The sequence below is a fragment of the Camelina sativa genome, chromosome 3 (assembly GCF_000633955.1).
Source record: "Camelina sativa cultivar DH55 chromosome 3, Cs, whole genome shotgun sequence".
In the NCBI taxonomy this organism is placed as follows: domain Eukaryota; kingdom Viridiplantae; phylum Streptophyta; class Magnoliopsida; order Brassicales; family Brassicaceae; genus Camelina; species Camelina sativa.
The window spans coordinates 1,462,085-1,487,135 of NC_025687.1; the positions used below are offsets into that span (position 1 = coordinate 1,462,085).

Genomic DNA, 25,051 nt, shown 5'->3' on the forward strand with positions numbered 1-25,051 from the left:
ACTTCATTCATTTGTTTTTCTTGCTGCCCTAATTACAGGACAGTATAGCAAAAATCCGGAAGGTGTATGATGCTTTCCTAGCTGAATTCCCTTTGTGTTATGGCTATTGGAAAAAGTATGCGGATCATGAGGCTCGAGTGGGGGCAATGGACAAGGTCGTGGAGGTTTATGAAAGAGCAGTGCAGGGAGTGACATATTCTGTGGACATCTGGTTGCATTATTGCACTTTTGCCATCAACACATACGGAGATCCAGACACAATCAGAAGGTAATGAATGCTTATGCCTTATTCTTCTAATTGTATGTGTATTAACAACTTGGTTGACTTTTCAATTACCTAGACAAAATGATTTTTACCATCTAACCCTTTTCTTAGATTGCCACAGCAAGTCCTCTCATTTAAGGCGGAAAGATCTGATGGAATTATTTTTAAAATACTTCTTTTCTTCTATGCAATACAGTAGTTTTCAGCTTCCTTCTATACCTATCTGATATTTTTATCTGAAACTGCTCCGTTTTTTAGTGCTCTCTTCTTCTCTGGTTTGAAAATTTTGTAAGTTAAAATATACCTGTTTTATCTGTCACCCTCCCTCTGAAGTGCATCCATATGCAAAATGCTGCTGGGAAGATGTCAGCTAGTTTTGGGCTTAGGTAGCCCCTGACTGCTCGATTTTGGCCATGGTATGCTTTTACCAGGAAGGTAAATGCAGTGTTTGGCAGTATCATGCATTCAAAGAGTGAATCCATTTCTCCATAGAAGTTGTGTTTGTCTTTATTGATTGGATATGTCTGTGTCTTTCATCTCATATGACATTCCTTTAACTATAATGCTGCTGCAGGCTTTTTGAACGAGCTTTGGTTTACGTTGGGACTGATTTCCTTTCCTCTCCATTGTGGGACAAATACATCGAGTACGAGTACATGCAGCAGGACTGGAGCCGAGTTGCCATGATTTACACCAGAATATTGGAGAATCCAATTCAAAATCTTGATAGATATTTCAGCAGGTAATTTTGGTGACTTAATTAATCATTTTCGTCTGTGCTGAACTGGATAGTTTTTTATGTTGCCTCTTCTTTCTCGTATTTTTTGTTTTTGTTTTGATAATCGGTTGTCTTGCTATAGCTTTAAGGAACTAGCTGAGACACGGCCTCTGTCGGAACTAAGGAGTGCTGAGGAATCTGCTGCAGCTGCTGCTTGTGTTGATGCTTCTGAGAGTGCACCATCTGAGTCTGGTGGAAAGGCAGATGAAGGTCAATCTCAGGCTGATGGTTCCACCGAACAATCCCCTAAACTGGAAAGTGCTGGTTCAGTTGATCCTGAGGAGTTGAAGAAATACGTTGGCATCAGAGAAGCCATATATACAAAAGCCAAAGAGTTTGAATCCAAAATCATTGGTTTTGAAATGGCTATAAGGAGGCCCTATTTCCATGTGCGGCCTCTCAATGTCGCTGAGCTGGAGAATTGGCACAATTATCTGAATTTCATAGAAAAGGATGGAGACTTCAATAAGGTACTGGGGTGCATAACTCTCTTATGTGAACGTAAAAAGTGTTTTGTAGATTAAGTTGTACCTCAGTAATATTATTGACCTACAGTCAAGTAGTATCTGGTGCATCATATGCTTGATTGGGTTTCCATTGGATCAAACAAGTTTTAAATGGGAATTAACTGAGACCAAAGCATGGGGCTCAATTTGGTAACTTTTAAGGCTAAGTACTTCAAACTCTCAATTTGTCAATGGATATTATAGGTACACGAGTTATCTTTGTTGTTAAAGTTCTAATGTTATTAATGCAGGTGTCTTCCTAACAATCTGTCTGTCAGGCAAGGAGGGTCCCTCTGTATGTGAGGGCCCCTCTGTTGGACTTGTAGAGTATTTCTTGTGGTTTTCTCCTATGTGCTTTCTATGATTACATGTTTTTTTTGCTAGTGATTATCATTTGTGTTTTACATTTGAGTGCCTAATCCAACAGGTCGTCAAGCTGTATGAAAGATGTGTGGTTGCCTGTGCAAATTACCCAGAATACTGGATCCGATATGTATTAAACATGAAAGAAAATGGAAGTACCGACCTTGCCGACAATGCCCTTGCTCGAGCAACTCAAGTCTTTGTCAAGGTACGAAATTTGTTTCTCCAAACCTTTTTGGATAGTCAAATTTCATGATTTACGATTAACTTTGTTGAATAACTTAGAAATAGTCAGTGTTGACCCTCGTAGTTATTTATCTGCTTTCTTTTCTTTGATAGAAACAACCAGAGATTCACCTTTTGGCTGCTCGACTGAAAGAGGAGAATGGGGATATAGCTGGTGCGAGAGCTGTATACCAGTTAATGCACTCTGAAATTTCTCCTGGACTTCTTGAAGCAGTAATCGAACATGCGAACATGGAACGCCGACTAGTAAGCTTTCATGGAGATTAAAGAACTAGCATAGATTATTTATCACTGTTTGTTTCCCTTACGTGTCTCCTAATCTTATCTGTAGGGTAATCTGGATGATGCTTTCACTTTGTATGAGCAAGTAATTGCTGTTGAAAAGGGGAAAGAACATTCCCCAATACTGCCACTTCTGTATGCTCAGTATTCAAGGTTTTCATACTTGGTACGTCACATGTTCTTGACTACTAAGACGTTATAAAACTGATTTTTGAACTCGTTATGTTTTCTTGACGGAGTATAATGGTGTTTGGCTTCTTACTTTTCTCAATACTACTTGCAGGTTGCCGGGGATGCTGAGAAAGCTAGGAGGATTGTAGCCGAAGCACTTGACCATTTACAACCGTCAAAACCTCTCATGGAATCACTGATTCATTTAGAATCGATCCTGCCACCACCAAGAAAGATCGATTACCTTGAGCCGCTTGTCGAAAAATTTATCAAGCCAGATGCTGATACCCAGAACACTGCGAGTTCCACTGAGAGGGAAGAGCTATTGTTAATATATATAGAGGTAACGGACAAGAAATAAGACAATCCTTATATGAACATCCTGTATTTATGTAATTGGTTTAAACACCCAGATGTTAATGGCTTTTGCAGTTCTTGGGTCTTTTTGGAGATGAGAAGTCCACTAATAAAGCGAAAGATCTGCATGCAAAACTTTTTTTACCTCATCGGAGCACATCAGAGCTGAGAAAGCGCAGCGCAGATGATTTTCTCTCGTCAGATAGGACGAAAATGGCGAAAACTTACAATGGCACTCCACCTGCCCAGCCAGTATCCAATGCATATCCAAATTCTCAGACTCAATGGTCTGGTGGTTATGTGGCCCAGCCTCAGACTTGGCCACCAACACAAGCAGCTCCTGCTCAACCGCAACAATGGAACCCTGCTTACGGTCAACAGGTAAATACCAAAGATAGATACCAAACCCATTTCTGTTCTTCCATGTATGCTTTTACTCTTATAATAGTGTTTTGAATATACTCTGTAGGCTGCTTATGGTGCATATGGGGGATATCCCGCCGGCTACACGGCTCCACCAGCACCAACACCTGTGCCACAGGCTGCTGCTTATGGTGCATATCCTGCTCAGGTAACCAAAATAGTTCTTCAATAACCAAAATTACAGGGATCGGCCACGAGTTGTTTAGATTGGATCAACTAACTGGATCTTTACTTTGTTAAAACTTTTTCAGACATACCCGACACAGAGCTATGCTCCTCCAGCAGCACCAGTGGCTGCGCCGGTGCAGCAACCTGCTGCTGCTGCTGCTCCGCAAGCTTACTACAACACGTACTACTGAGAGCCTGTTCACTGTTGGTGGTTGATTTTGTAGCGAGATTGATAAACCAATTGCTTCTACCTACTCAAGTTTAGTGTCGAATATGTATCCTTTCTCGATCAGTGACAAATATATTTACTTTTCTTCAGTTGCGTGATCCGTAAAGGTTGTCGGATGTTCGTCGGTTATTAGATAGATTGTAACCAGAGAATTAGAATTGATGAGCCGGTTAGTGCGGTTAAAAATTATCTTAAGTTAATCTTGCATGAGGAGGGTACGAACTTATTATAAGAAATCTACAAAACAGATGCGTTAATAATTTCACCATATTTATCCGTTTATAGAATGGAAGGAAGCTCGTCCGTTTGTCTGAAAAAAAAGTGAGAATATTTTTCTATAAACTTTATTAAAGGAAGGGAATTTTGCTGAATCTACCACATTCTATATAAATTTTTTCTAAAATGCTACATTTGAAAAACTTTTTCAAAATTACTACAAACTAATTTTAGAAAACAAAACTCTCTCATTTTTTATGTGACGTGGAATCGAGAGGAGATATTTATTTGAAAAGTTATTTTGTTGTTTTTCTGTGGACCAAAAAACAAATAAATATTGTCTACGAAATTTGGTGAAATAAGGTGGACAAAATTTAGTTTTGTGAGTGTTTTGTAGACAATTCGAGGAGTACAAACTTGTCTATTATCTTAAATTACTTGTCTAGAACATAAATAAATAAAAGACTAGTTGTCTCTTCTTTGTGCGAGTTTAAAACTGGTCCACCGAGTTAATAAAAATATTGTTTACTATAATTTTTGTGAATCATCTAGTGCATGACAAATTTAATAGAGAACAAATGGACATTGTAGACAAGTGTAAAACTTGTCTATCCAGTAAATAAAGTATTGTTTTTGTAAAATAGTTGTAATTAAAAGAAAGAAGGTAAAGAAGGTAAAGAAGTAAAAAAAGAAAAGAAAAAGTAAAAAAACAAAAACTGTAGAAAATTAAAAATAAAAATAAAAAAGTCAAAGGTGAGATGGGAGAGAAAGATAATGAGTAAAATAATAAATGTTTTGTTTAGTTTTTGGGTAAGAATATTACAATCATTTTATTTAATGGTTATGGTATTTTAGAAAAGAATTTTGAGATGTGGTAGTTTGGAAACTACACTACTAATAGACATATGGTAAAATTGTTAGATTTCTCTTAAAAGAAATTCACATATATATTTCCGAAATTGATCAAAATTTTGAAAGTAGTATTGGGGAATGGACCTAAATTTTAGAATTTATGGGTAAATAAAACACACTAGTGCAACTTATGGGGTATATTTAGATATATTGGAGAAAATATATTTTGTTTTGAGTATATGCAGTACATAGCACAATAACAAAACATATTTAACAAAATACCACAAAGTTAACAGTGCGTGTTGTTCTAGGCAGTTTAAATTACAATGTTATCCTCCTTTACCTATCCGTCGATCGTTCTATCTCTTTCTCAGATCCGTCTCCGATCTCTTCAACCTTCCACAAGAACTTTTCTCCAAACCCTTCAGATTCTCCGACTGGCTTCGTTGGTAATTCTGACTCCGTCTCTTCTTAGTCAAATTCGGTTTCTCCATCTCCACAGTTATGTCCTCATGCTCAACTACGACGCTCTGTTTCTCTCTGTTCACTGTGAAGATCTGCTTTGTCAACTTCTCAGGTTTGCTCTGTTTCACTCCCTTCTCATAAATGGTGATTTGTTTCGTCTTCTTCTCAGATTTGCTCTGTTTCTCTTCGTTCTCTTTTACTCTGTTCTCTGTGATGCTCTGTTTAGCCTCGCTCTCTCCGCTTCACTCTGTTTTTCTCTGACCTCTGCTCGTGAGATTTCTCCGTCTCTCCTTGAGCTCTCCCGAACAAACTCCTCGTAAAGATCGTTTCTTTTGCACTTGTGATCAAGTTCTTGATTCAAGAGAAGACCGGATTTAGCGATCAGAGCGATGACTATCGCGTTTCCTACAGCGAACGCAAGACTACGGTTTGCGAGAATAACAGCTGCGAAACCAGAATCCTGGAACGTGATAACGAGCTCATAACAGAGCTTAGCTACTGTGACCAAAACCACGATTATCTCCATTGCCCGGAAAAACAGATCCAAGATTATGTGAACACGAGACTTCTTCGCAAGCCTCTTCATCTTTCTTGGTTTAGTTTTCTGAGTACTAAACGAATCAATTGGCGTGGTGATAGCCTACGAAGAAGAAAAAACCCTTAGAGAAAGAAGAAACAGAGGTTTTGAGCTGTTCTTTCTTCAGATCTCTATTACAATGTTATTTTGCTTCAGATCTCTAGGCAGTTTAAATTACAATGTTATCTTCCTTTAGCTATCCGTCGATCGTTCTATCTCTTTCTCAGGTCCGTCTCCAACTCCACTCCACTTCAATTTCGTATCCTCGACTTCCGATTTTTCCTCAATCAGCTGAGATTGATTTTTTAATTTTGATTTCGCTTCTACAGAGCTGATGAAGAAACTATGTGAATTATGCGGTTACTCCGTTGATCTAAGATGTCAATTACCAAACGGAGATCTCGCGACACTAATCTCAGTCAAATCAGAAGAAGAACTATCAAACCTACTCCAGAAAATGCTATTTACCCACAAAATCTGACAATGTGGTATTCTCCTAATTCTTTTTCGGTCAAGTGGTATATAGCAATATTACCCTTTTGTTTTTGTGCGACAGTCCAAAAGTTTCTCGTGTTCATCAAAATCTTGTTTGTTACTTATGTTGATAACAAGTTTATTGGAAAAACAGAGGTGATGTTAACTTGTCCCCCACGGTAGTCGGTGATGTGTAGAATTAAAACCAATACAAATTTAGAATTTGCATAAAACTGTGAAATTCGTGACTTTTTTTTGGTTCTTTCTTGAGAGTTTTCTCTAATAAGAAGAAAATAAAGTATAAAAAACTAAAACTTTTGTTTATTCCGAAGGGCTAAAAGCTTAAAGGGATGCAACATACAAAGCTGACATCTTTCATCTTCCTTTCATTAGGGTTTTGGTGAGATCAGAGAGGGAATATGTTGGGTTACAAATGTCTCCATTGGAACAATGTGACAGATCTACCGCCATTAAAAGACCCTGTAACCTTCTCCCTTCCGTCTCCCATTCCCCAATGGCCTCCAGGTAAAACTCCGATTCCATCAAATTCCCGACTTCTCTAATTTGTTCGCGATTCGTATTTCCAAAATTCAATCTAATTCAATTTCGATCTCTCCCCTATATCCGCTAATGTAATTCAAACTATGGTTAATCAGAATCTTTAAACAGGTGAAAAAGATTCTTTAGAGATTCTCTGATTTTTGTTTTTTCTCTGCATCCATTGAAACTGGTCAGGTAAAGGATTTGGCTCTGGAACAATCAATCTCGGAAAATTGGAAGTCATCAAAATTACGGATTTTGAATTCATATGGCGATACAGATCGACAGAGAAGAACAAGAGCATTTCCTTCTACAAACCAAAGGGTTTGTTGCCTACAAACTTCCAATGCTTAGGTCACTACTGTCAATCTGATTCTCATCCATTGAGAGGTTATGTTCTTGTGGCAAGAGATTTAGTGGATTCATTAGAACAGGATGAACAGAAACCTGCGTTAGTGGAACCTGTTGATTTTACTCTTTTCTGGAGCTCGAATGATTCAGCAGAAGAAGAACGTAGCGGACGCGGTTACTTCTGGTTACCGCAGCCTCCTGAAGGGTATAGACCGATTGGTTTTGTGGTTACAAAGACTTCCGCGAAACCAGAGCTGAATGTAGTTAGATGTGTTAGATCTGATCTTACTGATGAATGTGAAACCCACAATGTCATTGTCACTGCTGTCTCAGAACCTTTAGGTGTTCCTTTGTTCATATGGAGAATTCGGCCTAAAGACCGAGGAATGTGGGGCAGAGGTGTCTCTGCTGGTACTTTCTTCTGCAGAACTCGGCTTGTTGCTGGTAGAGAAGGTCTCGGTATTGGTATTGCTTGTCTAAAGAATCTAGATTCGGGTTTACACGCTATGCCAAATGTTGATCAGATTCAAGGTTTGATTCAACACTATGGTCCTACACTAGTCTTCCACCCTGGTGAAATCTACTTGCCTTCTTCTGTATCTTGGTTCTTCAAGAACGGTGCACTTCTCTGCGAAAAGGGAAATCCGATTGATCAACTTATCGAAGAAAATGGCTCGAATTTGCCTTCAGGAGGAAGCAATGACAAACAGTATTGGATTGATTTGCCGTGTGATGATCAACAAAGAGATTTCGTCAAGCTAGGAAACCTTGAAAGCTCGAAGCTTTACATTCACGTTAAGCCTGCTCTTGGAGGAACGTTCACGGATCTCGTCTTCTGGATCTTCTGTCCTTTTAATGGACCAGCGACGTTAAAACTAGGACTGGTCGATGTCTCGTTGATCAGCATCGGACAGCACGTCTGCGATTGGGAACATTTCACTCTCCGAATCAGTAATTTCTCAGGTGAGCTTTACTCAATCTACTTCTCTCAGCACAGTGGGGGCGAATGGATCGAAGCCTACGACCTAGAGTTCATTCCCGGAAGCAACAGAGCAGTTGTATACTCGTCGAAACATGGTCACGCAAGCTTTCCTAAGGCTGGGACTTACCTACAGGGATCGACGATGCTTGGAATTGGGATAAGGAACGACACTGCTAGTAGCGATCTCTTGGTTGATTCGAGCTCAAAGTATGAGATCGTTGCGGCAGAGTATCTAAGCGGTGACGGTGTGGTGGTGGCAGAAGCGCCGTGGCTGCAGTATATGAGAGAATGGGGACCAAAGGTTGTGTACGATTCAAGGGAGGAGATAGAGAGGTTGATGACTCGATTTCCGAGGACGATTAGGGTTTCACTCGCCACAATACTGAGAAAACTTCCAGTAGAATTGTCCGGCGAGGAAGGTCCGACGGGACCAAAGGAGAAGAACAACTGGTACGGCGATGAAAGATGGTGAAGAAAGCTCACTGTTACGGGAAAGGTGAGATTACCATGGGAGCCCCGCCCGCCCTAACCGATTGTTTGCTTGTAAAGGAAGAAGAAGAAGAAGAAGCTTTAATTACGGAAAGATTAATAAACACAATTAGCGTAGGATTAACGTAAAACACTTGTCGTTAGAAGTGTATACAGGTGGGTCCCACGATGTAATTAAATAAACAAACAAACTTATTTATTACACTGATTAGACGAACAAACCCCCAAACCAAACGCACACATATTCATTCGTGTACCGTTTCCGCTTTTTCCTTTCTCCTTCTCTCTCTTTCTCTGATAAAAAGTTTCGTTTTTTTTCTTGTTTTTGATCCGCGTGAATCGAAGTCGCCCTCTCGAATCAAGAGAAGAAACCTCGTTTTGTTCCCAATTTTAGCACTGGGATCCGTGCGTTACCTGAAGATTCTTTTTTTTTTTTTTTTTTTTTTTTTTTTTTTTTTTTTTTTTTTTTTTNCTGTCTCGAGATTTCAGAATTCTAAGAGGTGTTGAAAAGTTGAAACCTTTAATGTTTAATGGGTTTCTTCAGACTTGATCGATGATTTGATTTGAATCAAGGGTTCTTCTTATTAGCCACTGAGTGGCGTTTTTCGTCTTCTTTCTTTGTGTGTTTCGTTTATTGATTTTGGGGATTATGAATGGTTTCGGAGATGTTTGTTCTTCAAGTGGGTCGGTGATGATCGGAGAAGACGACAACGCCGCACTTTCCTCGGAGGATTCTTCTTGCCCTGAAGAGTCGGTGTCAGAGACAGAGCTCGACCTAGCTTTGGGTCTTAGCATTGGTCTGAAAGGTCGTCGGAAGGTTCGATCTTCTTTGTCTTCCTCGTCTTCTTCTCTCACCAGAGAAAGTGGAACGAAACGATCTGCTGATTCTTCTGCCGCTGCCTCAAACGCTACCAGGTAAACTCCATCTCACTGACTTATAGACCATATGTGTGTTATGTATGTGTATGAGTTGTCTCAGATTCTAGGTAGATTTTGAAATAGAGTTTTTAGATTGAGTTATGCTTTTGGATTTCACTGGCAATGTTATATTATGTCTCTTCTCTTGTCTTTTATACTGATTTTTGCTATCTCTTCTTCTAATTTTAGACCTATACGTAAATATGTAATGGACGAATGAATTTACCACAGAACTGGATCAATTGCAGAGTTCTCTGAAATGTTTTTGTTTTATACTTGTGGATTACATTGGTAATGTCATACTGTTTCTCTTGTATATTGCAGTTTGCTATTTCTGATTTTAATTTCTTCTGGTAATGGAGCAGGCAAGTTGCCATAGGTTGGCCGCCTCTACGGACTTACAGAATTAACAGTTTGGTCAACCAAGCTAAGTCATTAGTTACCGAAGGTACCTTGAGTTCTGACATTCCAAAGGACACAACAAAAATTGGCGTGGTGGCTGCAAAGAAGGATGATGATTCCTTTATCAAATCTATTAGGACTTCTATGCTTGTGAAGGTGACAATGGACGGAGTTATAATTGGAAGGAAGGTTGACCTCAATGCTCTGGAGTCTTATGAAGCCTTGGCGAAAACTTTGGAACAAATGTTTTTTCAGATACCTTCTTCTGTAACAGGTCAGTTTTTTTTAAATTCTATTTCATGTGATTCTGCTTTTCGAATTCTGTGTTTCTTGAATTTGACTGGTTTTAATCGATCAATTTGCAGGATCAAACACACAAGTAAGCAAGAAAATCAAGGAAACACAAGCTTGTAAATTGTTGGATGGCTCATCAGAATATATCATAACGTATCAAGATAAAGACGGAGATTGGATGCTTGTAGGAGATGTTCCTTGGCAGTACGTATTCGCCCTTTATATCTTCCTTATTTATCATCTTTATTTGTTATGTAGCACATCAATTACAGTTCAAACGATCTTTTCATGTTCTCAGGATGTTCCTTGGGTCCGTGAAAAGACTGAGAATCATGAAGACATCAAGTGAAACCGGAGTTGGTATATAGCAAAAAACATCAATGCCCTGTCTCAGATCGTCTCTGCATTTGTTAAGAACCCCTTTTCAGCCCAACATCGATCTGAAGGTGAATTATATTCTGTCAGGTGCATATGATCAATGATGGAAGTGGGAACAGAGGGATATGAAAAGAGACAAGAACACAGATATATTGTTTTTACTTAAAACAAAAGCCAGGGTTCGTTTCTTGTTTCTTCAATTCATTACATCTCTTTGATCTGTAAATTGTTAATCACATTCAGATATATGAGTATACACAAATGTACATGTCTCTTGTGGTCGTTTGTGAATATCAAACAACAACTGAACCTTCTCTTTGAAGATATTTGAATACAGTAGTATTTAGGGTTTATCGCTCCTATGGCGCCTGACTCAATAGACAGCTCGAACTCAATTTATTTCCTTTTGATCGCATAACTCGATATTGGCCAGTTAATTTGTTGTTTTAGTGCTTGATTGTGCAGAAAAATCAAAGAAAGCAAGCATCTGGATTAGGGTTTAGTGATGAAATCGAACTATATGATAGAATCACCGGCAGTGTCATTTTCAAAATCTGAAAAATGAAATACAGCTAGTGTGTGTAGAAGAATAACATCAATGAATCAGCTTCACTAGGTTTTCTTAGCATCAAAACCTAATAAATCTACTTTTTAAAGCTAACACAAACTTTTGAAACAGAGAATGTAACGTTTCCCTTCATTGGCTCAATTCTTCAAAGTCACAGAGATTGGGCTCCTAACTCGCTGCATCTGGTTCCGCGAGTTGACCCAAGTCAACTGTCCCTGTGCAAAGGTAGCCACACTCTTTCCTCTGTTTCTCTTCTTCAACACAAACCATACTCGATAACTCAGCGTTTGATCTGCGTGGTTAAACACAAGTCTCTTAGGGTTTACAACCACTTTGACCCCCTCAGGAGCCTTGACATTCACCGAGTATATTGAATTAGGGCTTCCAACGTTAGTCACACGTCTTGTGGTCATCTCTGTCGTCTTGCCACGTTTGAAAATCACTGAAATTGATGGGTAATTGAGGCTAAACCCTGGATTCTTTCGTAGTATCCCGTTGCAGGTCACGTTCTTGTGAGTGATTGCTAAAATGTCTGCTCTTGTGAAACCTAGCGTGCAGAGGTAAGTAATGTAGTCCACTGGTTGAATGTTGTAAACCAATCCCGGATTTATTGCCTTTTGCGGACTTACATGCCCTGCTCCAATGGCAAACACACCAGCTGGTTTGTTACCGTCCTTTATCGCTTTGCCTCGACGATCATACAAATCCGCTGTTGTCATCAATGCGGACTTGATTGCAGCGGGAGACCAATTCGGGTATGTAGACCGGATAAGAGCAGTGATTCCGCTAACATGTGGACACGACATTGAAGTTCCTGACATTACAGTGAAGTTAACTCTTCTGGTGTCATAAGGAAGTCCAGTTGGTCCTAGATTCTGAGGCCAAGCTGCGATGATGTTGACTCCCGGAGCAATCATGTCCGGTTTTAATATCGAAGGATTGGCTAAACTCGGTCCTCGAGCTGAAAACTGAGCCACTTCTGGTGCTCTTGACCGCCCAGTCACCGTCCCACCAAAAATGATCCGTGCCTTTGGTTTCACCGTGGCATTAACATAAGCTTTCAGAAGAACTGACTCGGCGTAACCGATCAATGTAGCTGGTAAGAGATGAACGTCAACAGAATCTTCTTCTTGGTTGATCTCTGTGTTGGCTAAGATCATAGCAACTCCACCTACTTCTTTAATCGCTTCACCTTTCTCCGATCTTCCATTGACACCTCGGTCACAAATCACCATTTTGCCTTGGATTTTATCTCTTGGAAGTGACCCTCTCAAGCAGAACTCACTTCCTTTTTCTCCTCCCGTGACGTAAATAACCTCAACCTCTCTTTCGGCATTCTTCAAACCTTTCCCCGGATACAAGGACTCTCCATAGAGAAGCTTTCCGTTGGCTAATCGGACCACAGCAGGAAACTTTCGATCAAGCGTGCCTGCACCAATGGTTGAGACCCAAGGAGCTGAGTTTGCAACCGAGCTTTCGATTGGACCATTGTTACCAGCTGCACAGATTACAGATATACCACGTTCCATGGCTCGGAAGGTTCCAATGGCAATTGTGTCATCGTACAAAGGAATGGGGAAACCGCCTAGGGAGAGCGAAAGAACATCGACTTTATCTTGAATCGCTACATCTATAGCTGCTAGAATGTCAGAGCTGTAACAACCATTGAACCAACAAACTTTATAGACTGCAATGTGAGCTCCAGGTGCCATCCCACGAGCCACACCAGCTCCATTGCCAAGAACACTTGCCATCGAAACAGAGGATCCACAACCTGTTGAAGCCGTGTGAGTCCCATGTCCCGTTGAATCTCTTGCCGAGATGTACTCACGAGGCATGTTTGGTGATTCCTCTGGCGAGTTAGCGACACGGTGTCCTCTGATGAAGAATCTAGCACCGATTAGCTTACGGTTACAGCTCGAGGAACTGAAGTTCTCTCCTTCTTGGCAAATACCTTTCCATTTCCGTGGAACAGAAGGCATCCCGGTATCGTCAAAGCTAGGACTTTCAGGCCAAACTCCTGTATCAAGCACGCCGACAATTGTGCCTTGACCAAACCGAGATTTAGACCATACACCGGAGTTGCCAAGACCGTCAAGTCCCAAGAACTTGTAAGAGTAAGTTGTTTGAACCTGGAGAACATGGTCAGGTCTCACTGCTACAACTTCAGGTGAATATCTCAGCATCTCGGCTTCTGATTCAGTTAATTGAGCAGCAAAGCCTTCCATGGCAAAGCCATAGGAGTAGAGAAGTCGTGAAGAAGGCTCTTCTTCTTCAACACCCAAAACCGCTTCTTGGAGGAAAGAAAGATGCCAATCAAACTTTGAGGTAAAGGTTTTAGCAGTTTCAGTGTTAGGATGAAGCTGAACAATGTAAGTCTGTTTCTGTAGGCCTTTTGAGGAAGGGAAAGAAGAACAGAAGAGAAGGAGGAAGGTAGTGCAGAGTAGGAAAATTTTGGATTCCATTGCAGCGAGCTCAAGAAAGGAGGTGGTTGTTTAGTGTTGTTGAAGTGCATGGTATTGGAGAAGAAGAAATGGGTATTTAAAGAAGAGTGAAGAGAATTCAAAACCTGGGGTTCGGAGTCTAAGGAAGAAGATGATGAAGCTCGTGAAGAGTAAGAGCTCTGCATCACGAGTATCCTTTGTATGTTGCAGAGGGTAGGAGCTTCTTCTCTTTTGTTATTTCAAAGCTCAGGACAGGAACTATTAAGTGAAGCTGTTCAAGTTTTTCACTTGTAAGGCTTTTTTTTGTCTGCCTTTTGTCTCTCTGTGTTTTTTTACATTTTGCTTCTTCACGAGATTTAATGGTTAGATTTTATTGCGTATATTATTAGTTTTGTTTTGCCCTTTTTGAGCAACACCGAATTTTGAAATTCATTTGGTTTCCGTTGAAGTTTTACTGGATTAATGAAATTATTTATGTACTCAAACTCAATAAATCAACCATTGGCCAATGCAATTTTTGTTTTTTTAATATGTTTAAGTTACTAATTATATAATTATATAGCCTTAAAAAAAAAAATACGACCGTTGAAGGAAATTAAATGCAGCAGCGTGGTGAGTGTTTCGTTCACTACGGGCGCATTTATACACGCACGCTCCACACGCCTCGTTTTCTTCACCGGGTACTACAACGTCACAATACTGCTATTGGGCTTCATATGACGCTCATCATAAGCCCAGTACAGAATAGTCACCAGTATTATACAATTGTATCTTGGATGATTAACAAAGGATTAAGCTACTCATTGATCTCTTCTAATCTTTCTCTGTTTTTGCCAGATTATTAATAACATCAAAAGCACATATAAACTAACTGTTCCGTACAAAAAGGTTTTCTCCCAATGTCAAAAGATGAGAATTTAAACCCCAAAGTTTTTTAAGCTTGAAGATTGCATCATTTCATGCTCTTTCTCTTTAAACCCAGTGGAAAACTCTCCCTTACTTAGACGGTTAGACCTTCAGCTTTTGTCACATTTCAGTTCTTTTATATCCTCTTGAGAAACCCCTCCCTAAACTGAACTTTTTTTTTAACATGGATGATCAAAAATCAGGGATCCCAGTAGATCTTGAGGAGTATTCTGTTACCAATTTCAAGAACATGGATGATTTGTCTTCTAGTAGCCTCGCAGGAGTATCAAACTCTGCTACTCTACCTGTGCAACACAAACCGTAACACAACACTGAATTCTTCAAAAGACAGGTTATATGGAGATAAAGGGTCGTTTAATGTTTTTTTATTTGTATATGACTTACCGTCGCTAAGAACCAAAACAAGGTCACTGTCGATAACAGTTGGGATCCGGTGAGCAATGGTGCAGACCGTGCAGTCTTCAAACTCGGTTCTGATGATCTTCTGGATCAGATTGTCTGTTGCTGTATCAACTGATGCTGTTGCTTCATCAAGCACAAGTATTTTCGCTTGTTTTAGTAATGCTCGTCCAAGTGACACAAGCTGTCTCTGCCCAACACTCCAGTTATCTCCATTTTCCAGTACTATTTGATTCATGTTTTGAGTCCAAAAATCAGTAGAAAGAAGCGAAACTACCGGAATTAAAAGGAAAAAGCGACTTTTTTGGTGCAAATAGTTTACCTGGAGAGTCAAGTTTTAGGTCTTTTCCTCTAACAACGTCTCCAAGCTGGGATTTGTCAAGCGCCTGTAAGCAAAAAGTTGAGTAAAACCTCTAGAAACAAATTCCAATTCCTCCAAGGGATTAACATCTAGTAAGGCAGAAACAAGACAAAGTACGTAACAACGTAGTAATATATACCTCCCAGATTTTATCATCTGAATGTTCTTCGAGTGGGTCAAGATTGGCTCGGATTGTTCCTTCAAATAATGTAGGATCTTGAGGTATAATACCAAGGCGACTACGGAGATCATGAAGACCAATTCGAGAAATATCTATGTTGTCTATAGTAATTTTGCCAGAAGTTGGCTCAATCAACCGAAACAAAGCTTGAATCAAAGTTGACTTCCCGCTTCCCGTTCTCCCCACAATTCCAATCTTTTTTCCACCCGGAAACAAACAGCTTACCCCATGGAGTACTGTTGGAAGATTCTCAGCATAACGAACCTTAAAAAAGAACACGAAGCAATAAGAAAACAGAGAAATAAAAGTGCAGAGAAGGTAGTAAAAATACTATTTTTGAACTAGTACCTTAACATCAAGTAACTCTATTGTTCCCGTTTCAGGCCACGAGGACGGTGGGCGGAAATCTTCGACAATCGGTGGTGCTTCTCCTAAAATCTGACTATACTGATAAATCCTTTCGATTGAGATAATTTTGTTTTCAAGCTTACAAAAGCTAAGTATCCATCGTGATAGACGTCCATTCAAGTTAAGCCCATATGTCACAGCAAGCCCTGCCATGCCTATTATTACAACAAAAACATTACTATTATTAGAAAACACAGCTTCTCGTTGATTTTTTTTTGTTGAAGGAACTAAAGATACTTACTTGGATCAATGGTTCCATGTGGAAAACTGACGAGTAAAACCATACAGAAAGCAAATACAAGTGTGGAAAGTAATTCCATGCGTAAACAAAGCCATTCGATAGCAGCGATACTGCAGAAGAAAGGTCGAACAAAACAATCGAGAAGATAAAGATTCCTTTTGATAAATCTTTTTTCCTGGCCAAACCCTCTTATTGTGGCAGCACCAGCAATTGATTCTCCAAAAAGGTGAATTATTGGAGACTTCTGGATACTAACAATCCGAACCAATTCTCTTGAAGAAGCCATGTAATATTTCTGCCAATTGATTTCAAAATCAGTCAATTATTAAAAAAAATCTTTAAAGAGTTATTCAGAAGGAAAATAGGAAATAGATTTACCTGCATCCAAAAGCAAGCAACCGCTACCGGAACAACAAGAAGGAAAACTTGCCATGTAACATTAGTCATTACAGCGACAATCCCAAAGAGTTGTATTGTAGTTGAAGCAAACCCACCGAGTCTAAAAGGAATGTCAAGATCCACAACACTTTGATCAATAGAAACCTGCCCACCAATAAATATTCCCAAAATCAGAAAAGTAATACAGAAACTGGTGGATTTTGGTTATAATACCACATCTACATACCCGATTCAAAATTCTTCCTGCAGGAGTGGAATCAAAGAATGACATTGGCGCTCGGAACACACTTCTGAGCATATTCAAGAAGAGTTTCTGTGCGGCTGCCAGACCGAAAGTTGCAACCAGAGCAGCTCGTACAAATATGAACACAGAGCTCCCAAAAGCCAAAGCCGTATAAACGATGAGAAGCAGTGTGGGATCCACTTTAGACTGGTCACCTTCAGTTTGAGGATTCGCCCAAGCCATCCACCAGTTACTAGCAATCTGAAGAAATTGGAAAGAAGCTTGTGCGAGTATAATAAGAGGAATCAAAAGCCCTTTATATGCTGCACCCATATATGACAAGTACACCTTCATGCTGACTTTTCCCTTTACTCTTTCCTCTTCTTGGACAAGCTGCTTTTTGCGGGAACGCTTTGCTTTCTTCTTCTTCTCTTTGATTGCCTTTAGATCTGAAGAAGATCCACCATCTTGTAATTCCTTTGCCAAAGTCTCAATGTCATTTTCAAAAACATCTGACTTTGGATTATGCAAGATCAAATTATCGAGGATTGGATTTTCATCAGAGTCTTCTGAGGAGAGACTTGGGATGTCCATGGCCTCAATTGCTTCGTGATGCGCAGACACTAAGGCCTTAAAATCAGTACCTGCTTGTAGCAGATCATCATATTTACCCGATTGAATAATCCTGCCTTCCTTCAGAACCTTCGAAACAACACAAATAGACATTTTCAGAGCTTGTCATAACAATAATAGTTTGAATACTCCTTCAACAGTTTTACCTTTCTGCAACAATAGAGACAAGTTCATCACATCTGGTAAGCTAAACACCTATAAGAGACCCTTTAGCATTTCTAAAAGGACCAACAGTAGCCAAAATTAATGCGTAGTAAAACCGAGAAAATGAGTTTCTTACCAATATTAGATCAGCTGCAGGAAGAAACTCAACTTGATGCGTCACAAAAACAACAGTTTTCTCAGCCAATGCAGATAGAATATAGTCCTGTATAACCATTAATTACCACATTATGCAAACATTCAGACTCAAAATATGAAATAGTGATTGAGGTTATAAAATTGCTTCTTACCCTAAATAAATCAGAGCCAGTGTGTGCATCAAGAGCACTAAAAGGGTCATCTAGCAAATATATGTCAGCATCTTGATACAATGCTCTTGCAAGTTGTACGCGCTGTTTCTGACCCCCGCTGAGATTTATACCTCTCTCTCCGATAATAGTTTGGTCCCCATGTGAGAAAAGCTCTAAATCTTTCTTTAGCGAGCATGCTTGTATCACATTCTTGTACCTTGCTTTCTCCATTGGACTGCCAAATAGAATGTTTTCTTCAATGTTACCAGACTGAATCCAAGCCGATTGAGACACATAACCAGTAGTACCACATATTCTAACCTATATAACAATTATCAGCAGGTGGATCAATGATAATTAAGAGAATATTAAAATACAAGTGGAGCAATTGAGACGAAACACCACAAAACATTAACGTACTTCACCAGAGATTTTTGGGATTTCCCCGAGGATGCAAGAGATAAAACTTGATTTTCCAGAGCCAACAGTGCCACAGACAGCCACACGCATACCCTTCTCCACTTTCATCTGAATCCCAGATAATGTCGGCCTAGAGGAAAAAGGGTCCCAACAAAACACACCATCTTTAATCTCTATGGCTATATTTGAAAGTCCACGTGGAACAACAACAGTTGCATCTTCCTGTAGCTCTTCCTCCTGCAAGAACCCGGAAATCCTATCAAGAGAAACCTTTGTCTGAGCCATCATTGATACCAGATCAGGAAAGTTCCTAAGTGGCTCCTGAAGAATTCTGAATGTTGCCAGAGCAGAAAGAACACCTCCAGCTGTAAGTTGAGTGCCTAGGAATATCGAAGTAGCGAATGTAACTGCGGCTACAAAGATCGGTGAACTCCAAAAGATAAAAGTAACGAAAGCCTGTGAATATAAGGCTTTGCGAAGCCAACCATTCTCCTCTTCCCTCATTTCTTCCAATCTCACTCTGTAACGATCTTCCCATGCCTGCAATTTCAGAACTCTCATGTTCCTAAGACACTCTGACGTTTTCCTCATNATGCTCTTGCAAGTTGTACGCGCTGTTTCTGACCCCCGCTGAGATTTATACCTCTCTCTCCGATAATAGTTTGGTCCCCATGTGAGAAAAGCTCTAAATCTTTCTTTAGCGAGCATGCTTGTATCACATTCTTGTACCTTGCTTTCTCCATTGGACTGCCAAATAGAATGTTTTCTTCAATGTTACCAGACTGAATCCAAGCCGATTGAGACACATAACCAGTAGTACCACATATTCTAACCTATATAACAATTATCAGCAGGTGGATCAATGATAATTAAGAGAATATTAAAATACAAGTGGAGCAATTTAGACGAAACAACCACAAAACATTAACGTACTTCACCAGAGATTTTTGGGATTTCCCCGAGGATGCAAGAGATAAAACTTGATTTTCCAGAGCCAACTGTGCCACAGACAGCCACACGCATACCCTTCTCCACTTTCATCTGAATCCCAGATAATGTCGGCCTAGAGGAAAAAGGGTCCCAACAAAACACACCATCTTTAATCTCTATGGCTATATTTGAAAGTCCACGTGGAATAACAACAGTTGCATCTTCCTGTAGCTCTTCCTCCTGCAAGAACCCGGAAATCCTATCAAGAGAAACCTTTGTCTGAGCCATCATTGATACCAGATCAGGAAAGTTCCTAAGTGGCTCCTGAAGAATTCTGAATGTTGCCAGAGCAGAAAGAACACCTCCAGCTGTAAGTTGAGTGCCTAGGAATATCGAAGTAGCGAATGTAACTGCGGCTACAAAGATCGGTGAACTCCAAAAGATAAAAGTAACGAAAGCCTGTGAATATAAGGCTTTGCGAAGCCAACCATTCTCCTCTTCCCTCATTTCTTCCAATCTCACTCTGTAACGATCTTCCCATGCCTGCAATTTCAGAACTCTCATGTTCCTAAGACACTCTGACGTTTTCCTCATTCTTTCATCTTTCGCAGTCATCAATTTATCTTGATAGTCTTCCTGAATCTTAGCCAATGGAATCGTGACAAGAATGGAGATTATTGTAGCAACCAACGTAGCTACAGAAGCTATGCCCACGCTTTTATATAAAATTGCAAGAGCAAGAATAATTTGCATCGGAAGCATCCAAATATCATGAAGATACCATGAGTAATCTCCTATGCGCTGGACATCGACTGCCATGTAGTTTACAATTTCACCGCTGGTGTGGTTCTGCTTGGCTATATTCGAAAGTTTGAGACCTTTTCGGTATACCATAGCTGTTAAAGCTGATCTCACATGCATCCCTAAGATATCAACACCCATATACCATTGGCGGGTGGTGACTGTCTCTATAAGCTTGGAAGTAAAGAATATCCCAGCGAGAACATATCCTTCATGCGGGAAAATCTCCTTCCCTCCAAGATAATCAACAAAGTAGCTGATCAAATAAGGACCCACATAGGACACTAGAGTATTCAACCCAGCAAAGACGGCATTGCAAGCTGCTTCTTTCCAGAATGATTTCAGAATGGCACGAGCTAAAGAAGGAGGCTTTGAAGGATTCTCGGATTTTGATCTCTTCCAGTTCGACTTCAAGACCTTGTAACTTGACTTGGCTCTATCTCTAGGTGCAAGAAGCGGTATATCCTTAAGCTCAAGCGGTCTTTTAGAACCGGCCGAGAGAAGTGGATCTAACCAAGAAAGTGTGATCAGGCTAACTAGTCCAGCACTACTATATGGAGTAACTTTAAGACAAGCTGCCTCTTCTTCTTCAAGCAAAGGCTCCTGAAGATCAGAAGAGCTTCGGCGAACTTGAATACCAGAAACGCCTCTCAAAGCCACAAAGCAAAGAAACCCAAGAGCAGGTGTAACAGCTAAATTGGCCACAACATGAGAAGCACAACCACTCCAACCTTCAATCGCTAGCCTTCTTCCATCCACATACATAGTACACAAACAAATCGAAAACGATAAAAACCACCATAACCTCAACAAAAAAGGCAACTTCTCTGATGATTTGTATTTCAAATGAAGAACTGAGAAGCTAAGGACAAACCAAGCTAAACACTGAGCAGCTGGAAAGCAAAGAAGGAACCAGTCACTGACTTCTCTTATAACCTTAACCCCATCAAAACCTAACACCAAAACTTGAACGCCCAACACATACAAGCAGCAGAGCAGAGACAGTTTAAACCCAAACCCAACAGTGACATCGTTAATCTCTCTTTCCAAGCTAACATTAGAAGCAGAAACCGTATCGTCCTTGGAGAACCTATCTCTGCTTCTTCTCACGCAGACGAGAATCTGCCTCGCAGAGACAGCAAACAGAAACACAAGAAAAAGTGAGAGGTTGATGACGACAGAACAGAGCTCCAATAGTGGCAAATCATCTCGGAAGAAGAACGAGATCTCGTCAAAATCCATGATCGAGAAGAAGAATTAGTGTGAGAGAGAGTTTGAACAAACGGCGGATACTTCGAGCTAAAACAAGCATCTCATCATCACTACATCCCAAATAAGCCGTAGCTGCAAAAACAAACGAGAGTCGATGAATCTTTTTTTTTTTTTCTTTTTCAAAAAGTGTAGTATTGACACATTGCAAATCAAAACAGATTGAGTTTCTCTGAATAACCCAACACGTAGACGCGATCACAGAGATACCCAAAAAAAACAAAAGGAAACACAAACAAACAAACAAAAAAAGGAAACACAAACACACCAGCTTTTGATAGATCAAAAATCAAATAGGTCCCCCAGAGAAGAAGAGAGAGAGAGGGGGAAGAAACAAATCAGCTGAAAGCAGACGTCACTTGGGTTCTTGTGAGAGAGAGAGCAATCGAGAAAGAAACCGTGAGAGCAAGAGAAAGAGAGAGACGAAGAAGCAGAGAAGATCTCTCTTCGCTTCGCTTAAATTAACCCACAAAAGAAAAAGCCGAAAGAGATAATCTTTTCTTCTCTTTCTCTCTAATCTCTTCTTTTTGCAAAAGAAATTTTATGGGTCGATTTCGATTGATTCGAGATTTGTTAATAAAAAGTTGCTTTTTTTTTTTTTTTTTTTTTTTTTTTTTTTTTTTTTTTTTTTTTTTTTTTTTTTTNCTTAATAGTGTTCGTGTGTGTGACAAAGCCGTAAGCTTTTTGAGTGCTTACGATGGATGCCTTTGACGTAGATGCGTCAATGTGAGTGCGTGTAAATGTGACCCTTTTTTTTTTTTTTTTCCAGTTGTCCTTTGTAACGATATTCAAAACTATTTAATTATTGACCGCATAATTCTTCAATAAAAGCGTCTATCATTATTACTACTAATCTTTTTAACTATTCTAAGCAATGGAATCATATTCCGCTTTTTACGTTTTTATTCTCTCTATTTTTTTTTTTATCATCACGTTTAAAATTTTATTAGTATCAGATTGCGTAACATTCAGAAAAGTTGTTATAAATAGTAATAAATTGTTCACATTTACCTACCAAAAAAAAAATTGAGATTTGTGAGATTGATCACTTTTGTGAATCAGAATAATATGAAATCTGCATTATTAATCTAGCTAATTCCATTCTATTATTTTGCGCTGAGCTACTACTATGGAGGAGGAACCTTATTTACGGTCCACGGAATATTCTTCCTACACGTGAGTACTATATTCTATGTGTTGTTTACAACTACAAGTCTGCAATATTCATATAGTTAAATTACATGTCGGTTATTGCAGGTCTATTTTAACAATTCATTCTTCTGGTTTCCGTATGTACATATGTGTGTATACACAACATATTGAAGCTTTTTAAAAATTCATTTGTAAAAAAGTGCAGATGTATACGTTATCGTTTCACTATATAAAAGAAAGAAAACCAATTTTACATCTCTGGACCAAACAATGAGACAAACGAGTGTCAACTTGAAATAATATCTAATAGGATTAACTTTGAGTGGTGCCGGACCAAAGCATTTAGGGGCCCCATACAAATTTTTTAAAAATATAGTCATAATTTTCCTAGTATAAAAACTATAGACTAAAAAGAAAAATCAGTTAAACAAAACATCTAATTTTAAAAATATAGATACAAATGTCCTAAAAAAACTGTAACAACCTCTTAAAATTTCTGAAAAGTAACATTTTTTGAGTATTTGGGGGCCTCATTGTATCAAAAAAATTTCCAAAAAATGTGGGGGCCCCATTGCAATGTTTCATTTCAATGGGGTCAAGTCCGGCTCTGACTTTGAGAGTATGAAAATGGCTTTATATATATATATATATAGAGGCATAGAGCTAGTCCAAAGATCCACATACAAATACTATTTTAAAAATCATACTTTCAATGCGTTGAATCTATCAGTGTAAGACATATGTCCACCTAATTAACCGTACATTAATTATAAATTCATATTCATAATCTGGTACTCGATGTACTTGTAACTTTGTTAGTCATATTCTACATGCTCTCTTGCCCAAGTGTCAAGTGAGAGTGTGTGTCTGAGAGTATTAAGATGAAATGGTGACCCTTAATTAATTAGATTATAAACTAATATTATGGTGAATATATAGAGTTTGCAATCAATAAGCAACTAGCTATAAGATCATAGATTTACATAAAATGATTGTTTATTTCTGCCCGTATGTTTGTTTGTTTGTTTAGATAATATTCGATGTGCGGATGACGACTTACTACACATGCCATGCATCTCTTACGTGGCTATCCATTTTCTAATAATACATGATGAATGTCAATTATTGCTGACTATACATTAAACAAATATATATGTACGCGAATGAAGATGTCATTTAGTACATGATTAGTTAATATATTCCTGTTGGTACGTACTACGCCAGGTACGTACGTTAAACCATTTCTAGTTCACAATGAGGTTTATACGTGTTCGGTTATATTTTTCTCAAATACTATATAGAATCAATCATCCTTCTTCATACTTCATTTTCACGAACAATAAACATTTCCACTATAATGGATGATTGGGGATGTAACTTGTAAGAGTTGAGACGATGATGTAACAATTAATCTAGAAGCCTCTTGATGATATGTATTTATAGTTTTAAACAGAAATAATGACAAGTTTAATATAGTTGTTGCTACTGTAGTTTTGTCATTTGGCGTTTGTTCGGTATCGTCATGGCTTTGTCTAAACCATTTTTATACCACTTTAAGTTAACGCCAGCTCACTTTCCATCATCTTTCGTCTTTTTATCGTTTATTATTTCTTTATGGATAAGAACAAATTCCAAACATCAAAGGTCGCTTTTCTTAGTAGAAAAAATAGTATGTTTCTCAATTCATGAGCACCGTTAAGTATATATCCAAATGTGGCTTACGTACGCAAATTGTTCATTTGAGGACAAACAACAACAACAGAAATAGAAGTCGAAAACCGGATGTCATCGATTAAGTAAGTTGAAAAAATCATTAGAAATGGAAAATTACGCAAAATAGAAATGGATTTGATTCTATAACTTTACTAATCCTAGTTAAGAACTCGTCTGTGAATACTTTTAAGAACTTAGTATAATTTAGTGATAAAAGATGGAATTTTTATTGGTAGGATAGTATAATAAATAGACATAACTCCATTTATTTTTTCTACAAAACAAAAAAATCTCCATTTATTTGGTAAAAAACATGTGGAATAATATAATTATTTCAACCTATATAAATGTGTTAGTACAGTATAGTATATATTAGTATTAGTCAGTAATTCTTAATTTTATGTTCAAAAAAACAAAACATAAAGGTTGGTAAACTTGAGTTAAAAAAAAAAAAAACATAAAGGTCGGTAAAATTTTCGGTTCCAAACCTATGTAATATAACGTGCATAATGATAGTGGTGGTCCTTAACAAAAAAAAGGAAAAAAAAAAAAAAAAAAGAAGAAGAATAATGATAGTGTTAGAATGTAATGTATACCTAACACATTACTCTCACGTGTTATTAATTTGATATGTCGAATTATATGGACCTACGAAGCCTCTGTAGACTGTAATCTGTATGGTGCCTAATACAGACATTGAATTGTTAATAATCCCATCAATCTATCGATGATTTAATATCTCAACTCAACACAACTTAATTTCGTATTCACTATTTGGTACCGTTGTTTGGTGAACGCGAATTT

General features: G+C 38.7%; 5 protein-coding genes and 1 pseudogene across 12 annotated transcripts in view; 3 read left to right on the plus strand and 3 right to left on the minus strand.

Annotated features, from left to right (window-relative positions):
• The window catches only part of LOC104761613 (pre-mRNA-processing factor 39), a 6,438-nt gene extending 2,443 nt beyond the window's left edge, over positions 1-3,995 (plus strand). For 2 of the 5 annotated variants that reach the window (XM_010484722.2, XM_010484731.2), the window contains exons 5-13: positions 840-1,007; positions 1,126-1,513; positions 1,977-2,120; positions 2,252-2,404; positions 2,490-2,606; positions 2,724-2,954; positions 3,044-3,349; positions 3,438-3,539; positions 3,643-3,988. In XM_010484722.2, the coding sequence (XP_010483024.1) occupies positions 840-1,007; positions 1,126-1,513; positions 1,977-2,120; positions 2,252-2,404; positions 2,490-2,606; positions 2,724-2,954; positions 3,044-3,349; positions 3,438-3,539; positions 3,643-3,750 (1,717 nt within the window). In that variant the 3' untranslated portion in view covers positions 3,751-3,988. Of the gene's footprint in view, positions 1-41; positions 269-598; positions 701-839; positions 1,008-1,125; positions 1,514-1,598; positions 1,700-1,780; positions 1,845-1,976; positions 2,121-2,251; positions 2,405-2,489; positions 2,607-2,723; positions 2,955-3,043; positions 3,350-3,437; positions 3,540-3,642 lie in introns of those variants that run through there. The other 3 variants (XM_010484748.2, XM_010484740.2, XM_019243218.1) reach the window with 3 other exon arrangements.
• Positions 5,133-6,751, minus strand: LOC104761637 (annotated as a pseudogene).
• Positions 5,865-8,940, plus strand: LOC104761646. 2 transcript variants are annotated; one of them, XM_010484766.2, is made up of 4 exons: positions 5,865-6,125; positions 6,228-6,386; positions 6,766-6,897; positions 7,108-8,940. In XM_010484766.2, the coding sequence occupies exons 3-4, from the start codon at positions 6,792-6,794 to the stop codon at positions 8,715-8,717; spliced, it is 1,716 nt and encodes a 571-aa protein (XP_010483068.1). In that variant the 5' UTR covers positions 5,865-6,125; positions 6,228-6,386; positions 6,766-6,791; the 3' UTR covers positions 8,718-8,940. The 2 variants fall into 2 exon arrangements, with proteins under 2 accessions (XP_010483068.1, XP_019098776.1); XM_019243231.1 differs by lacking the exon at positions 5,865-6,125 and having other exon boundaries at positions 6,133-6,386.
• LOC104761657 (auxin-responsive protein IAA10-like) lies at positions 9,213-11,079 on the plus strand. Its single transcript, XM_019243236.1, has 5 exons — positions 9,213-9,649; positions 10,018-10,328; positions 10,420-10,552; positions 10,647-10,708; positions 10,814-11,079. The coding sequence occupies exons 1-5, from the start codon at positions 9,384-9,386 to the stop codon at positions 10,828-10,830; spliced, it is 789 nt and encodes a 262-aa protein (XP_019098781.1). The 5' UTR covers positions 9,213-9,383; the 3' UTR covers positions 10,831-11,079.
• Positions 11,230-14,128, minus strand: LOC104761670 (subtilisin-like protease SBT1.2). The gene has a single exon (XM_010484782.2). The coding sequence runs from the start codon at positions 13,757-13,759 to the stop codon at positions 11,432-11,434; it is 2,328 nt and encodes a 775-aa protein (XP_010483084.1). The 5' UTR covers positions 13,760-14,128; the 3' UTR covers positions 11,230-11,431.
• On the minus strand, positions 14,511-21,935 carry LOC104761679 (ABC transporter C family member 5). Of its 3 annotated transcripts, none has more exons than XM_010484802.2 (13): positions 21,651-21,933; positions 19,902-21,457; positions 18,383-18,968; positions 17,963-18,283; positions 17,791-17,877; positions 16,881-17,579; positions 16,634-16,798; positions 16,256-16,550; positions 15,955-16,169; positions 15,565-15,870; positions 15,387-15,450; positions 15,050-15,289; positions 14,511-14,949 (listed from the first exon to the last, which is right to left on the minus strand). In XM_010484802.2, exons 2-13 carry the CDS (start codon positions 21,353-21,355, stop codon positions 14,837-14,839), a joined length of 4,545 nt encoding a protein of 1,514 aa, XP_010483104.1. In that variant the 5' UTR covers positions 21,356-21,457; positions 21,651-21,933; the 3' UTR covers positions 14,511-14,836. The 3 variants fall into 3 exon arrangements, with proteins under 3 accessions (XP_010483104.1, XP_010483095.1, XP_019098790.1); XM_010484793.2 differs by having other exon boundaries at positions 18,383-18,912; positions 19,846-21,457; XM_019243245.1 differs by lacking the exon at positions 18,383-18,968 and having other exon boundaries at positions 19,316-21,457; positions 21,651-21,935.

Bases quoted from the DNA above. Each gene is read 5' to 3' on its own strand.
- LOC104761646 (XM_010484766.2), top strand. From the start codon at position 6,792: ATGTTGGGTTACAAATGTCTCCATTGGAACAATGTGACAGATCTACCG. The intron at 6,898-7,107 runs GTAAAACTCCGA...GAAACTGGTCAG, and splicing joins CATTCCCCAATGGCCTCCAG to GTAAAGGATTTGGCTCTGGA.
- LOC104761657 (XM_019243236.1), top strand. From the start codon at position 9,384: ATGAATGGTTTCGGAGATGTTTGTTCTTCAAGTGGGTCGGTGATGATC. The intron at 9,650-10,017 runs GTAAACTCCATC...GTAATGGAGCAG, and splicing joins GCTGCCTCAAACGCTACCAG to GCAAGTTGCCATAGGTTGGC. The intron at 10,553-10,646 runs GTACGTATTCGC...TCATGTTCTCAG, and splicing joins GTAGGAGATGTTCCTTGGCA to GATGTTCCTTGGGTCCGTGA.
- LOC104761670 (XM_010484782.2), bottom strand. From the start codon at position 13,759: ATGGAATCCAAAATTTTCCTACTCTGCACTACCTTCCTCCTTCTCTTC.
- LOC104761679 (XM_019243245.1), bottom strand. From the start codon at position 21,355: ATGGATTTTGACGAGATCTCGTTCTTCTTCCGAGATGATTTGCCACTA. The intron at 18,284-19,315 runs GTACGTTAATGT...ATTGTTATATAG, and splicing joins TCCCAAAAATCTCTGGTGAA to GTTAGAATATGTGGTACTAC. The intron at 16,799-16,880 runs GTATGTAGATGT...ATTGGTGGGCAG, and splicing joins CAGGAAGAATTTTGAATCGG to GTTTCTATTGATCAAAGTGT.